The sequence below is a fragment of the Pongo abelii genome, chromosome 5 (assembly GCF_028885655.2).
Source record: "Pongo abelii isolate AG06213 chromosome 5, NHGRI_mPonAbe1-v2.0_pri, whole genome shotgun sequence".
Classification (NCBI taxonomy): domain Eukaryota; kingdom Metazoa; phylum Chordata; class Mammalia; order Primates; family Hominidae; genus Pongo; species Pongo abelii.
Window position 1 is genome coordinate 22,699,958 of NC_071990.2, and position 16,716 is coordinate 22,716,673.

At 35.4% G+C, this 16,716-nt stretch overlaps 1 protein-coding gene across 1 annotated transcript in view; it reads right to left on the reverse strand.

Moving 5' to 3' along the window:
- LOC129059809 (uncharacterized) overlaps positions 1–16,716 on the reverse strand; it is a 75,825-nt gene that overhangs the window by 23,083 nt on the left and 36,026 nt on the right. The window contains exon 2 of the mRNA XM_054557074.2: positions 1,389–1,433. Within this exon, the coding sequence (XP_054413049.2) occupies positions 1,389–1,433 (45 nt within the window). The remainder of the gene's footprint in view (positions 1–1,388; positions 1,434–16,716) is intronic.

Here is a 16,716-nt window from a genome sequence, read left to right on the forward strand (position 1 = left end):
TAGAAACACAGTCACAAAAACAAAACCACCATTTCTGCTCCACCGCTCTTCACCTGTGGAATTGCTTATGCATTTCATTATTGGAACATTCACCATTCAATTCTTTCCATCTTCTTTGTTTCAGCACTTCTTCTTTATTCAACTCTTCATTTCATGCAACAGCTATTATTGGACGTGTTCACACACAGACTAGGAAATTGTTTGCTACAGAGACAGTTGCAGAAGTAGCCTCAATAAAATAAATGGAAATAGCATTTCTGGATAAAAGAACTCTTCTATTAGATATTACTGACTCTATCTAAATATCTGAGTTCCTTAAAGATTTCTGGGACAGGTCTGTGTAGAAGGGAGGCTCAGTATAAAGGAAGAGGAGAGGAAACTGAATGATCATCAGAGGCAGAGCCAGAAGTAAGGTGAGAATTGATAAATGAACTATTCACAGAAATGTCTTTCAAAATGTAATTATAAACCATTCTTTAGAACGTAAGGTTTTTACACAAAAACACCACTACTTAGTACCTTCTCTCCCAAATGTATGCAGTGACATTGTCTCAACCTGGAACCCTTTAGAGAGGAGTCATGCTAATACTATTACCTCTATAATTTCCAGATGTGATGCAATAACTAAAATAGATCATCCCTTACCAAAGAAGAAGAGGCAGAAAGACAGAATCAGGTAAATTAGAGCTGATAGGTCTTGGGACAATTGCACAAACTCTTAAAACCTAAGTGATTAGAAAGTGTCCATGTTTTTCATTAGTTAAATGTTTGCCACATGATCATAAATCTGACCTCTAGTTGATTGCCTGCATAAAGGATTCAATGACCAAGATGGAAGTTGTTATATTTGTCTTAGGAAAATAGGGAGTGAGCTCACACATTTTAATTTTAAATCTGCATTGAATAAAAAACTCTGAAAACACAGAGCAAGTTATAAATTCAGGAAGAAATCATTTCCAGGACTATCTTTCTAAACAGAATGCATTAAAGTAGCTGGAAAATTGTCCATTGTAGAGCTAAACAAAGATGCTTCATTTCTTATCCCTTTCCATTAAGTGAGAAAATAGAGCACGCCAACCAAAGAAATCAAAAATAACTCTCCTCAGCAAGCTTAAGGAACATTTTCCACAGCTCAGGTCATTGGTCATTGAGATCAAATGAGAGGAAATTTTGAGCATTCCACCCAGAGCTCATGGTGGGGTCCACAGTGTGTGTGGATACAGACAGCATGCATTTGTGAGAAATCAGCCTCAGAATGTGCTTGTCAAAGCCAATTTAAAAATATTCTATCACACTGTTAGGAAACACCTCATTATGAGAAGGAACTCTGCTTTGGGGTGGTTGGTATAAACAAACACAATGTTTTAACTTTATAGATTAATACATACCTGATATTTTGTATAATACTTTAAAGACCGGGCATCATAGGAGATCTGAGAACATAGAAACCAAGAAACATGTTAACTCCTGTAATGGAAATGTATAAAACATAAACTTAATAAGCACCAAGCTACAATGTATTTTTGTGCCTGGATTATCCAATTGAGATATTTATATATATTAAAGTTACTGTCAGTTCTCCATATCACTTTTGTGCTTATAAATCTGGTGAAAAAGGGGCCCAGGGCATTAATATATTATTTATTCACTTATTTGCAAGATGTATCTAGCATATAGCCTTTAAATAGCTAACAGCATTGTGTCTGGGTACTCTGCACTTGCAATATTTAACATTAGGCCCTGGTAACAAGCAAGTAAGTGGGGGATTGTTCTGACTTTTTCAAGTATTGTGGCCATGTGGAGGGATAAAACAATTTGGATTTATTGGAATGAATTCCAATTCGAAAATAAAAGAGTAAACCATGACATGGTTCAAACATTTCTAATTAATATTTTGATGAACGATAATTCTGTGTCCCTAAAGATACTAAATTCATGTTAATATTGGATATAACAACCCATTGAGACACTATCCTTGGGTGGAATTGACACTGATCACATTTCAAGGTAGGTTTATGGTCAGGTAACACAATGTTTATGCACTCATACACAGCAAGAGCAGAAAAATTCTACTTTTTTTTTTTTCTGATAAGAAGAAACCTCCCAGGACTTATCTTTGGCCCCTTGAGAGCTTCCGGTTGTTTTTCACATCTGCCTGTATTCACTTCTTCCCTCCATTGCTTCTCTGAAAGATCTGTAAATAAACACCTCAAAATTATTCACAGCATTGTAGTCTCAGCACTGTATTGCTATAGGATGTCATGCTGGGTTGAAGGGTGAGATTTTTGAGGCACACGGGAATGAAACAAGGTGGCCAATATCACATAGGCAGTTAGTGAGTGGAGGAACCCTCTGAGTTCCTTCCTTCTTGTGGTCATTATGGAGTGAACATGGACTTGGTTCCAATTAAGGCTTGTGCTGACATCCATTGTCTGTTGAAGGACTTTGTGCATATTGCACAATGCTGTTCCGGTTGGGATAGCTTCCCCTGGGTTAGGTGACCCCATATCCTACTGGAGTCTTTCCTCCAAAATGGGTGGGAAGCAGAGGGTTTTTGTTTGTTTGTTTGTTTGTTTTTTTCAAGTACATGAGGGAAGAAATCCACTGTTCCTAAAGGAGAAGAGAATTCCTATTCCCAAGTATTTCTTGCAGAGAGAAACACATGTCCACTGGGCTGCTGAGCTCAGGTACTCTGTGAAAGGGAGCTGGGAGTTTAGGCCTTATCCTCAAAGAATAATTGAAAATACTTGCACTCTGCACTGGGTGATCTCACAGTCCTCTCTATCAGTACCTCTGTGGATATGGCTCTTCAGAATCTGCCAGCACCTTGGAAAGACTTCAAACCACATCTTTTCAGCAATGACCTGAGTTTACATGGTCTCTCTGTGACAGCAACCAAGTGATCTGGCCCAGATTTTTGTTCCATGCCTGAACTCGTTCTTTGCTGATAAAGTTAAACCTATTCTGATTGCCTATTTTTGCGTCTTGTGCATTCCACAGGGAATTCCACAAGTTCAGGATAGCTCTCACTCAGTACTGCTCTATTTGAAAGTGCTACATGGAATCCTGGTTACCACCACCAAGGCTTGTACATCTCTGCCTGTTTTCCTGAAAATTGATCTCCCAACTCATTTAGCCAGGTCATCTAGTTTTGTTCTGAGGTTAAATGTACTCAAAGTAAGAAGAGATATTTTCCCTCTCTATTTATTAGATGAAAGTATTGTGGCTGAAGACATGTCCTGGGGACACACATTCCTGCTACCCCTTCCCCTTCCCGGTGCACGTCTGCTCTGAAGCGCACAGTACACTGTAACACTGCAACATGGCAGAAGGAAGCTGTAATGAGGTGTGATAAGGCCTAGTTCCAATCCTGTATTTAACTCCCTGTTTGCATTTAGGCAAATCTTTAAAATCTCTTTAAACTGCAGGTTCCTCATATCAAGCTCAAGGAGATGTCCAGTGTACTGTGCGGGCAATATATGTAAGAGTGTTTAAAAACATTTTAAAAGGCAGATTAGTACAAGTATAGAGTAGTTTTTGACATAGAGTGGTATATGGCAGTTATAGAACAGTCATTGCTTTTCATTTTGTCTGTCTTTCCTCCCCTTCTTTTTATTTCTGCTGGCTCATCCCTTTTTTCAACTTGCTTGAATTATTGACATCCAGCTGTACATCAGGTATATGGCAAGTCCTGAGAATTGAAGACTGATAACACAGCTCTCTATTCTTCAATGCTTATAATCCCATCATAGAGACCCACCAAACCAGTGATTACCCTGTGAACACCCTGACAAGGGCATCTAAATGAGCTGTTAGCATCAGACAAGCCTTCCTGGATGAGTTGATATTTCAAATGAGGTTTGAAGGAAAGGATGCAGGAGATAACAAGTTGAAGAAGAAATTGCTCCATTAAAAGAGAATGGTGCATACAAATGCTCGTGGATAACATAGCATTAAGTATTTGGGAACCTAAATCAGCTGGCATTGCAGCAGCACAATGTATTAGAGAGACAGGGCCGGGAATGAGGCTAGAATGATGGTCAGGGCCCTCACCAGTGATATTAAAAATATTAGTCTTTATCCAAAGCTTAAACAATGACTTGTTGTTTAAGGAGAGATCAAATCTGTGTCTTGCATGTGTGCATGCCTGTGGTTTGTGGGGACCAATTGCCATATAATATTTTTCATTTTGAGATGATCCATTTGTATTCTCTATCCTCAAATATATGAATTAACTGGTTGGGTGATATCCTTCAAGGTGATTGAAGTTTTAATCCATCATAAAATGAGAATAATTTGAATTTCTTAAAATTGGTAGGTGTTTCAGTGGCCTGGCTTGAATTAGTGATTTGATTAAAATCCAAATGTGAGGAAATAGAACTTCACACTCCGAAACCGCAAGCACAATAGCCATTCAATTGGACTCATTAGGGCAGTTGTAGTCATTATGTCACGGGAAAAATAGGTATGGTGACTAACTTAAATGACCATTCATGGCATTTATTTTAAAAAACTGAATTTGAAAAACACTTGTAATGGCTCACTCAGTCATGAATAAAGACACATTAATTTTCTCTTAACAAAATATTTAATTCTCTTAAATAATTTCAAAATAAAATGCAGCCCTCATGATGAAAAATGGCCCTCCAAAAATAATGATGATTATGATTAGATATTAATCATGATAGAGATTATGGACCATCACATTACTTTGTTCAATATATTGACTCTGCTCTGTCAATTTCTAGGCTTTCCATATTTTTTAGCTATTCTAATGGTAAAAATTAATTTATGGAAATTAATTTATATCTAAATGAAAGTAAACCAATTAACAATAGGAAGCTTTTAAGGGAAAGGTTTTTAATTATTGCCAGTGTTATTTTTAAAGGCTTGTGAGTTCTATTAAATTTTTCCATCCTCTGTTTCTGTAATTCATTGGTGCTAAAGACAGTATTTTATTAACTCAGCAATGAAGATTCATTGTATGTTCTGTACTCACAAATTATTTGGTTTTCTTTCTTCTTTTCCTTCCCTTCCTCTTTTTCTACCTCTTTCTTCTTTTACTATTCATTACATGTAATCTTTTTTTACCCCCATACAATCTTTGGCACTGATTTTTGTCAAGCTTTTGGAAATCATTTCAAAGCCTCTTCTTGCTTATTTTTGGATACAGAGTTTCACCCCATGGGAATTAATTTCCTGACCTCTCCCGACTCTTAATAACTAACACACCCACTCTAACCGACATCTATCCAGTTACAGTCTATTCATAATCTTGGAAATTAGTTTAGATTACTTAAAAATATTTGTCTACTATTAACGTAGGAATAGCAACTTAGGCTCATTTCTGGGTATTTTTTTTCAGGTCAAATTGAACAAGTTCTGTGCCTTATGCTCCAAGAGACCCACAATAAATAATTTCATAATTTTTCAAACCAGATACCCATGTAGAGATACATAATGATTCTTCATTTGAAACCAGTACACACGTAGTTATAAGAATATTTTACTTCTTAGTAAAGCAATTAGTAGCAACATTAAATCCAAGGCCTTTTTATTTTTGTCTTTTAATGACAAGCATTTTTACCACGCATTTCCAACTTTTTGGCTGGAACTATGCTCAGCGCTCTGCAATTTATATTTTAGCCTCTATAATGTTAGTGAGATATTAATATATGCATGAAGAGTTGTAGTGAATGTAATTACAGTGGCAAAATGGTAAACACATAGCTATTTTGCCTGGTAATATTATGTATTTTAACAGGTTTATTTGTTCAACAGTTCTAACTTTAATTACATTTTGCCATTTGGGATTTTTAGACATACAACAATCATAGCTCTTCTCTGGCTATTAGTCTAAGAAGATTGCATTCATTATAAAAATAATCCGTATTTGTTTATTTAATTTTTTTTCTTAATGCTATGCAAGTGAACTAAGAAATGATAACTTTCTGTGCTGCTGGTATTATGTGACTCATTTGAATGCTAAACAAATCATTCCCCATTCCTACCTGTGGCAGTGAAAGATGCTCAACAGGGCTTTCGCTTCAGGACTGCTCAGTCTTAGGGACTGTGCTGTATACTCTCACACAGACATGGAGCTAGTCATCAAAATGTTGGTTCTAGATCACTCTGAAAATACCAAATGCTTTGGGAAGCAAGCTAACAAAAAATAAACAGAGAATGGGCACTGAAGCTAACAAATAGGTGCAGAGGGCCAGCCTCCGTAACAGCCAAGCTCGGTCGTTTTGTGCTCAACCGCAGCAAAATAACCTCTGAAATTATTCCCTGCCATGGAGTGAACAGAAGACCTGGGTAAATCTCAAGAAGGTGAGAGTGTGAGCATGGGGTGAGCTCATGTTACATCAGTGAACATTCCAGAAAGCATACTGATAGCTCTTTTGCAAAGTGACTGTTATATGATGTGTTCATTATGTTCATGCTTATGCAGAATGCAATTAAGCTTTTAGTTCCAAAAGCCTTTTTCTGCTTTCCATCCCCAGATACTTATTTGGGAATCTACCTCTGCAATACTCTTTCAGCAAAGCCAAATTATTCCTGCAGTGAATTCTTTGATAAAAGCAGATTTTTTTTCTAGGTTTGGCCAAAAGATACGTTCTATTTGGTTTACACAATGTTATTGTTGGAAGTATGACTTACATGCAGTCAAATGCGCAGATCTGGTGTTTGACTTGATGAATTGTACTTATGTATATACCCATGTAATGACCTCTCAGATCAAAAAGTAGAATATTTCTGACTCCCCAGATGGCTCTCTCATATCTCTCTTCAGCACTCCCCCATTCCACAGGATAACTTTTATAGAATTTTTTAATTTATAAAAGTAGATTTAAGGTTAAAAATATGGTGATGACTTTTGATAATACTGCAATCAATTTTTAGTATTTTGACCTCCAGGTATTTAAGTACAACTCTTTATCCCTGATAAATAGAACTGCAAAACACATTTTAATGAAAGAGAAAAAAGTTCTTCCTCATTCATTTGTTAAACATATATTGTAATATATAAAATGTGTTAGAGGCTAGAAATATAAAGATTAAAAACAACAACAACACACACTGCAGACTCTGGCCTGAAGGGGTTTGCACTTAGGTGCCCTCGAGCTATGATTTTAGCTATCGTTGCAAATATGCATATGTGTATTTGTGCACATGCTACACATACACACACATGCACAGCTTCTATTTATTTTATTCTGTTTTTCCACATATGTAAAACTAAAATAAGGTCAGATGATGTGTTCATCGTGTTGGATGAACCAGCGTGGCCTTAATAACTTCCTCCCCACCCAGGCTTGAAGTTAGAAGCAGCCTATAAAAGCCACCAGATCAGCAAGCACATTCTGAACCTGATAGTTGTACTCTAGTTTCTTTAGTTTGCACCCTACTCTCTTGGGATGGAATCTGCCTTTGTGCCTATCTTTTTAGTCTGATGTTCATTTGGACCATCTTCTTGGTTCTTGATAACACCTTTTCTTTGTACATTGTGTTTTTGTTCTCTCTTGTCCCATGCTCTGAAGCCCATGGCCATCCCCTCAGACAACTCTGGCTGCTGGCACCCCGTTGCGGATTGCACTCTTAACTGTTACTTAAACAAAAATAGAGTGTTGATGGCAGGCTTGTGTTCTAAGTAACAAGATTCTCTTGGCATAAATACTTGCATTTACAATAATTTTTTTAGTTCTCTTGGTTCTTCCAGAAAATACAACATTTTCCTGGGGAATTGTCTTTCCAAGGAAATTTCCTTGGAATTCTCATAGATAATTTCTTTCTGATTTAACAAGTGGGCACGTCTGATTCTCTTTTCTTGGATAGGTTTTCTTCATACCTTTGCATTACGGTGCGTTGTAGTGAAATTCGTGTTTGTAATAACATGGGCTTTTAATGTGCCCAACAATTCCCAATTACTAAAACACACACACTTCCACACTCAAATACTCATAATATCTTAATGTTTTTTGCAGCTGTTGTTTATCCATGAATTATTATTGCAATGCTTAACCGGAGATAGAAACTCACCATGAACTTATCAAGTTTTCCTCTTCAGAAGTTTCACTTCAGTTTGAAATAAAATGCAACTGATGAAACAATCGCTGTGTGTCATAAATTATAGGTATCTGACATTCATTATAAGGAAAGAAACAGTCAAATATCATGGGACTCATATTTATTTTGTCTATATTATCTATATATATTATATTATATACATATATTATATATATACATATATATTATATACATATATTATATATATACATATATAATATACATATATTATATATATACATATATATTATATACATATATTATATATACATATATATTATATACATATATTATATATATACATATATATTATATACATACATATATACATATATATTATATACATACATATATATACATATATAATATACATATGTATTATAGATAATATATATGTATATTTTGACAGAGAAGGAAGAACACCACTCAGGAGTGTTTAATCTACCGTAGTTTGATATTGTCTTTCTCGTTTGAATGACTTGGTTCTGTTTTTTGGTTATCTGCAATTAGTGTGCTATTTATTTCCAGAATAGAGGAAACTGAAGCTTACTCTGTGTGCACAAAAGAATACTGTACCCATTCAATCATGTAGAAATAGAGTTATCTCATGGAAAATTCATTTTTTTTCTTGTTTTGGTACTTTTCCTGAAGTTTTTTCCTGAAGTTTTAGAATATGTTCTACTTTTGTCTGTGACACAAATTTTGGATCTTTTGAAACTATGGAGGACACACTGCAGTTGAGCCTGCAAACTGATAACTATCTTTTTGGTGGCACCCTGTCTTGGTCATTACTGACATCAAAGCACATTCTTCCTCCATCCTGATAGGTACATAACATATGGGGTGCCGCTTGCAGTGTATAAAATATACCATGCTGATATGGACATAAAAATAGACACATTAACCAATGGAACAGGATAGAGAACGTAGAAACAAGCCTGTGCGTTTACGTTCGATTGATTCTTAACAAAGATGCCAAAAACATACAATAAAAAAGGACGGTTTGTTTGATAAATGGTGTTGGAAAACTAGATATCCACAAGCAGAAAAATGAAATTGGATTCTTATCTAACACCATATGCAAATATCAACACAAAACAAATTAAACACTTAAATGTAAGACCTGAACTGTAAAACTACTAAAAGAAAACAAAGAGGATATACTTTACTACATTCATCTGAGCAAAGGTTTCTTAGATACGATCAGAAAACCGTAGTCAGCAAAGAAAAATAAACAAATCAGATTGCATCAAACTAAACAGCTTCCTCACAGCAAAGGAAACAATAGAGCTAAGAGATAGTTCGTGGAGTGGGAGAAAATATTTGCAAACCATGTAAGTGGCTAATACCCAAAACATAAGGAACTCAATGCAATAGCAAGAAAACAAATAATCCAATAAAAATTGGGCAAAGGACCTCAATAGACACTTACCAAAAGAAGATATACGTGGCTTCCAGATATATTAAAAAATGTTCATCATCACTAATTATCAAGAAAATGCAAATTAATACCACAATGAGATATCAGCCTACACCTATCAGAATGGCTATCATGAAAAAGACAAAAGATAAGTGTTGGCGAGGGAGTGCCGACAAGGGAACCCTTATGCAATGTTGGTGGAAATGTCAATTAATACAGTCATTATGGAAAACAGTATGGAGACTCCTCAGAAAACTAAAAATGTATCTACCATATGATACTTCAATCCCACTGCCAGTATATAGTCAAAGGAATTGAAAACTGTATTCCAAAGATACCTGCACTCTCATGTTCATTGAAGCATTATTCGTAATGGGTAAGATATGGAAGCACTCTGTGTCCATCAAGGAATGAATGGATCAGGAAAATATGGTATATATGCACAATGAAATACTATTCAGCCTTAAAAGAAGGGAAAATCCCTGTGATCCCAGCACTTTGGGAGGCCGAGGAGGGTGGATCATGAGGTCAGGAGATCAAGACCACCCTGGCTAACACGGTGAAACCCTGTCTCTACTAAAAATACAAAAAATTAGCCGGGCATGGTGGCGGGCGCCTGTAGTCCCAGCTACTAGGGAGGCTGAGGCAGAAGAATGGAGTGAACCTGGGAAGGCGGAGCTTGCAGGAGCAGAGATCGGGGCCACTGCACTCCAGGCTGGGGGACAGAGCGAGACTCCGTCTCAAAAAAAAAAAAAAAACAAAAAAAAAGAGGAAAATCCTCTCATTTTTAACAACATGGATAAACCTGGAGGACATTATACTAAGTGAAATTAGCCAGGCACAGAAAGGCAAATACTGCATCATCTCACATGTATGAGGAATCTAAAAACGTTGAAATTGTAGAAGTAGAGAGTAGAATGATGTTACTAGAAGCTGGGGAAAGGGAGTGGTTGGAGAAAAGGGAGTTGTTGATCAGAGGGTACAAAGTTTCAGTTAGACAGGAGGAATAAGCTTTAGAGATCTATCACATAGAATTGTGACTATAATAAATAATAATAGAGTTGTTAAAAGAGTACATTTTAAATGTTTCAACACACACAAAAATGACAAGTATGTGAAGTGCTGGATTTGTTAATTAGCCTGATTGTAAACATATATCAAAACATCACATTGTACCTCATAAATATATACAGTTAGTATTTATCCACAAAAATAAAATTCAAAAAAATAACCAAAAAGAAAAAAAATACCAGGCTAGTCGTTTGTTCATCTTACCATTAAACTGGTGGGTTTTTTTGAAAATAGGTATTTTCTGAGGAATCAAATCAAATAGAATTTGAAACATTAATGAAATAACTTAAAATAATTCTTTAGGAAAAATTAAGTTTTTGAGAAAAGCATTGTTGCTTAATTTTGTGAAGTTGATTCACTGCCTTTGGTTTTGAGTTTTGTATTTTACAGAGCATAATGAGGAAGTCAATATTCCCTTTGTGTGTTCTTAAAATCTTTTAGAAACTGAATGTTATTCTTTCATAAATGTATTTCAAATCTAGTCATTTCAAATGCTGTGAGGTATAGATAATAAACCCCTGGTTTCTGACATTCTCTTCTATATAATTTAGTTGTTTGAGCAGTTATTTCTCATGTTTGCTTTACACATTTGTGACTTCTTTATCGATTTCATTTTTTTCAACATTTTGGTACACCAGACTTTATTACCTGAGAATAAGTTGAATTTTTCCCATGTTTGCTAGAGCGAAATAAAAGTAAATTGTTGCAATATTCCCATTTCAATATGAGTATGTCCTTATTTTTTTTCAGTATGTTTAAATATTTCCTTAAACATTTTAACCAGAGCTCTCTCTGGAGCATCCTTGACATACTGATATGTAAGAATCATTTTTCTTTTCAAGTTATACGTAACAGTTTAAAATAATAAATATATATGTAAAATTAACATTTTTCTTCAAAAGCAAAATTAGTAAGAGTGCACATGAGCAGAAATGAGAAGGAAAGGAGAAAGATACAATAATTCCACCTTAAATTATTTTCTGATATTATTGGAACTTTTTAAAAATGTAAAGCCGGCTAATTTGGCCTATTATGTGCTACAATCTGTGAATTGCTATGAAAGCTGGCATTTAGTCCCTGATTACATACAGGGATAAAGGGCTATGCTACCATGGTCCCACAAAGACTACAAGGACTACCATGGACCACAGAACATTGAAGGAAAAATAGGTGAAGAGAGGCAGTGAAGAGATAAGTTCCCTACCTTGCACCCTCTAAGAGTTCTCTTTGGACTTGTGGAAGAGAACAGCTCATACACATGTTGCGTGTAAATAACAAAAACATAAAACTGAAGAAAGGTCCTTGTAAGAAACCATTTTCGCGTGTCATCATTTTTCTGCTTTGCACAGGCCGACACTTATAATGAGTATATTTCTGGGTAAAGAAAGCATGAAGAAAGACTACAATACAAATTCCATAAAAGGCTATAGAGTGTATGAAATTCATGACCATTGCTGACTACACAAAAATCTTTAGTTTTGCGCCCAGATAATTTTTAGCATTTTAACTAAATACAGCTTAGCTCACACTAAGTGATTCTGCATGTCCTAGTTAAAATTAGGAACAACATGAAAACTAGTTAAGTGGGTTCCTACAAAACAGTGTAAAGAGAAAGTCCTCTCACTGATAACCAATTAATATATAAGCACAAAACCCATATTTGTACTATCAAAATTACAAGTGATATTCAACAATCATTTTTTGCTGGGTGATGTTTCAATCACTGGCTAACTTCAAAATTTTAATTTAAAGAAGGAGAAAGAGTTGTTTAGTCTAAAGAGGAGAGAGATTGTTTTATCAAAAGCCCAAGTCATGCCTGTGAATAAAATGAGTAAATAAAATAAAATTTCTTGCTTCATTTGTGTGCTTTATGTAAGTTAAAAATGAAAAACTGGCTACACTCAGAATCTAGCAGATCTTAATAATATAGTTATTAGTAATTAGTTGATAAATATTATATATTTATTCATACCTATTGTCTTAAGCACAAGTATCAGACTTCTTTTCAGATAAAAAAATGAATTCATTGTTTGGGTTTTGAAACAGCAACATGGCATAGCCTATAATTAATAAAGATGTTGAAAATTATAAGCAGATCCCAACATAAGCCATCACTGTAACAAATGCAAAAACACATACATACTTTATAAATTATTCTATGTTCTTAAGTTCAAAAAATTAATACAAATTTATATTGTAGAATCAACACACATTTTTATTGTAGAAATTAAATTTTTTTGAATAACATATTTAAAGGAACATATTCTCAGAAATTTATACTTTATAAAAAATAGCCACTGACTGACTTGTTTTAAATTATTCCGGTGATTACTGTACTTAGAAATTTATCCAAATGTTTTTTCGTATTACCATTTTCTGCTTAGGCATTGAATTACTGGTGCAATTATATGAAAAAGTATACATATACATGTATATATATATATGAAAAAATTATATGAAAAAATATACAACTGGACTCTTGAAAGAAGTAACCAAAGAATTTATACAGATAGCTAAAAGTAAAGATGGCCTTCTGGAATCTTCAAATAATCTCAACACTCTCCTGTTTCCTCTGTAGGACTGGGGACACTCAGAGGTCCTCAGGTTAGTGGCTTGTGTTTGTAGTGGGTGTGTCTAGATTCACAAAGCCCTAGTTGTCAGTCTGGGATGTCAGTGTTTAGAATGCAGCAAGTTTATGGAAAGACAAGCAGAAGGTGGGGTGGTCAAGGCATGAGGGTAATCAGAAGTTACACCACTATCTCCAAACCCCTGGCTTTACATAGTGAGAGGGATTGGTGATAGCACAACCCTATGGAAAATGTTTCTGGAAACAGGACCCTCAACTTGAGTCCCAATCCTATCTTTTATCTCACCCTATTCCTTACAGGTTCTGTAACTTTGGATAAGACTCTTAACCACTCTAAATCTTATTTTACTTACTGTTAAAACAAGAATAATAGTTGTTGCCTTTTAGGGTTGTTGTAAGAATAATATAAAGTTATAAATGTTTAGTTCAGTGTCAGTTGTAGAGTAAGGACTCAATAAATGGTAGCTATTACATTATAGCTATTTTATTTCCCTTTGTAGGCTATGTAAAGCATCTATTTACTTATTCAGAGGTATCTATGTCCAAAGTTTGGCTTGACATGATTTTCCATGATTATTAGATAGCAGCATATTCATTATGGAGAGATTAGCCAATGAATAACACCCAGTTGACATTTGGGAAAATGTTGTGAAAATCACAGGAGGCTGAAATTTAGGGAAACATACTGAACACCACATTAACCATTATATATAAAATCATGTCATTAGGCTTTAAGGAAGGAGGAATCCTGCTGGTGTTGGACCTGAAGTGCAATTTTGATGCCATAAATACTAGGAACCTCCCTACAGGTGTATGATCAATTGAGTGGTGTAAGATGGGGCTTGAGGAAGACTTTCTTGGTGGTTGTTTGATGGTCAGCAGAATCTAGGAGAGTAAGAAATAAGAATCTCAAATTGAGAAGTTTACGTAAGTAATAGAGTCTTATTTTCTGACATTATGGACCTAATTTTCCTTTAGGCTAGGCTAATTTAGGTCCTTAGCGATACTGACTTACGGAGATAATGGCCGTCTTGTAGATGCCATGCATTAACAATGTGAATCCTTTGGGATTCTTCTGCATACCATGTATGGTCTCAGAGAAAGTCATGAACTATCAACAATTTTATAATTTTCTTGTGTATTTATTTCCTTTTTTTACTATACTTTAAGTTCTGGGATACAAGTGCAGAACATGCAGGTTTGTTACATAGGTACACACGTGCCATGGTGGTTTGCTGCACCCACCAACCCATCATCTACATTAGGTATTCCTCCTAATGCTATCCTTCCCCTAGCCCCCCACCCCATGACAGGCCCCAGTGTGTGATGTTCTTGTGTATTTGTAAAGCACTAAACTTTTTTTCTTGAGAAACCTGTTAGCTAGAATTTGTAAATTTTGACAATGAAAGAACCAGGGAACCAAAGTATCCACACAGATTTACAAAGCAAATGTTTCAAAGCTAAGCCCCACAACTTTTGAGCCACTGCTTTAATTCCCACTCTCATCACTTTGGTCATACAGACACTTTTGAACAAAATGGAGCATACTCATATTTATAACCCATCACACCAACTTCTTGGAAATCCAAATAGAGCTTGATGTACCTGTGTGTTTCCCAGAATTGCTTAGTGAGGCAGTTTCTAGCTATGACCAAAATTGAAAACATATAAGTATTCAAACAGGACCAAATGCTATTTCCACCCAACTTAGAACAGCAAATGTTGGAAAGAATAGAAGACTCCTTTTGGATGTTTTCCCACTGGCTTCCAAAGACAGTGGATAAGCAATGTATGAATACCCAAACATTTGGATTTTTATCTTCATTAAATCCTTATACAAACTTTTAAATCCTGTCCACCACTCATTTGTCTACACAATGTATTTGGAAACAATAAAGGAAAATCAATGAGGCATTTATTTGGCAGGAGCATAGAACCTGAATTCAATGGTTGGCTTTGAAAAGCATGACTATAGCTGCGCTGCTGAGACATTCCACTGGGAAAGGAAACCTGATGATATTCCAGGAGAGTGTGTTGCATTTGGTGTCAGTGGAAATGGAAGGACTAAAGTTTGTGAATCTCCAGCAACACACCATTTCTCATCTTGAACTCAATCATCTGAGCTGATAAAATAGATGCCACACAAGCAATACAGGATGCTACTATTTGAGATTTACTTTGGGTACTCCATAATACATAGGGGCCTGCCAACAGTATTTGGGGTAATTAGGAAGCCCAGTCTCTCTAATAACAGCATAGACATGTAAATAAAGTGACAGTGTAAAGCCTGTGGCAGTAATTTATTCAATTCACAAGTACGGTGAGAGAGACAGAGAGAAAGAGAGAGCTCTTGGTGTTGGATGCTAACATAAGAGAACCCAGAAATAGACCCACAAGAAATATACCTGATATTTTTCACACAGGTGCATAAGAAATTCAATGGAGGAAAGACTACTCTTTCAACCAATAGTGCTAAAGCAGGTGGAGTTCAGAAGAAAGAAAAAAAAAGACCTCAAATTAAACTCATACCTTATAAAAAATTAATTCAAAATGGATCATAGGCTTCAATTAAAAATGTAAAACTGTAATTTGTTTTAAGACAGGGTCTGGCTCTATCCCCCAGGTTGCAGTGCAGTGGCGCGATCTCGGCTCACTGTGACCTCCACCTCCCGGGCTCAAGCAGTCCTACTGCCTCAGCCTCCTGAGTAGCTGGGACTACAGGTGCCTGCCACCATGCCCAATTATTATTATTATTTTTTTTTTTGTATTTTTTTGTAGAGGTGGAATTTTTCTGTGTTGCCCAGGCTGCTCTGGAAATTCTGAGCTCAAGCGATCTTCCCACCTTGGCGTCCCAAAGTATGTAAAACTTTTAGAGAAAAACAGAAGAAAATCTTTGAGACCTACAGCTAAGCAATGAGTTTTCAGATTTGACACCGAAAGTGTAATTCATAAGAGAAAATTTCATTAAATTAGAGATCATCGAATTTTTTGAAAAAAGAAAAAAAACCAAAAAAACTAAATAACTTTTGAATCGTGAAAGACCTTTTGAAGAGGATGTAGTAAAAGAATGGGTGGAAATATTTGGAAACCACATATACTACAAATGATGCATATCTAGAATATATAAAGAACTCTCAAATCTAAATAGTAATGAACAAAAAATGTAATTAGAAAACATTTAAAAGGCATGAATAGATTATTTCACCTGAGAGGATGTATAATCTGCAACCAAGCACATGAGAAGATATTCAACATCATTAGCCATTAGAAAAATGCAATCTAAAACCACAATGAAATATAACCATGAGATATCAACATGACTAAAATTAAGAAAAATAGTGAAAATAGTAAATGCTGGTGAGGATGCAGAGAATCTCTCATGCATGGCTAATAGAAATGTCAAATGGTATAGTCACTCTAAAAAGAATATGAAAGTTTCTTACAAAACTACATATGTAACTACCATGTGACCAAGCAGTTGCATGCCTGGGCGTTTCTTCCAGATAAATGAAAAGTTATGTTCCACAAAAAACCTTTATGCAAATGTTCGAAGTGGCTTTATTCAAAATAA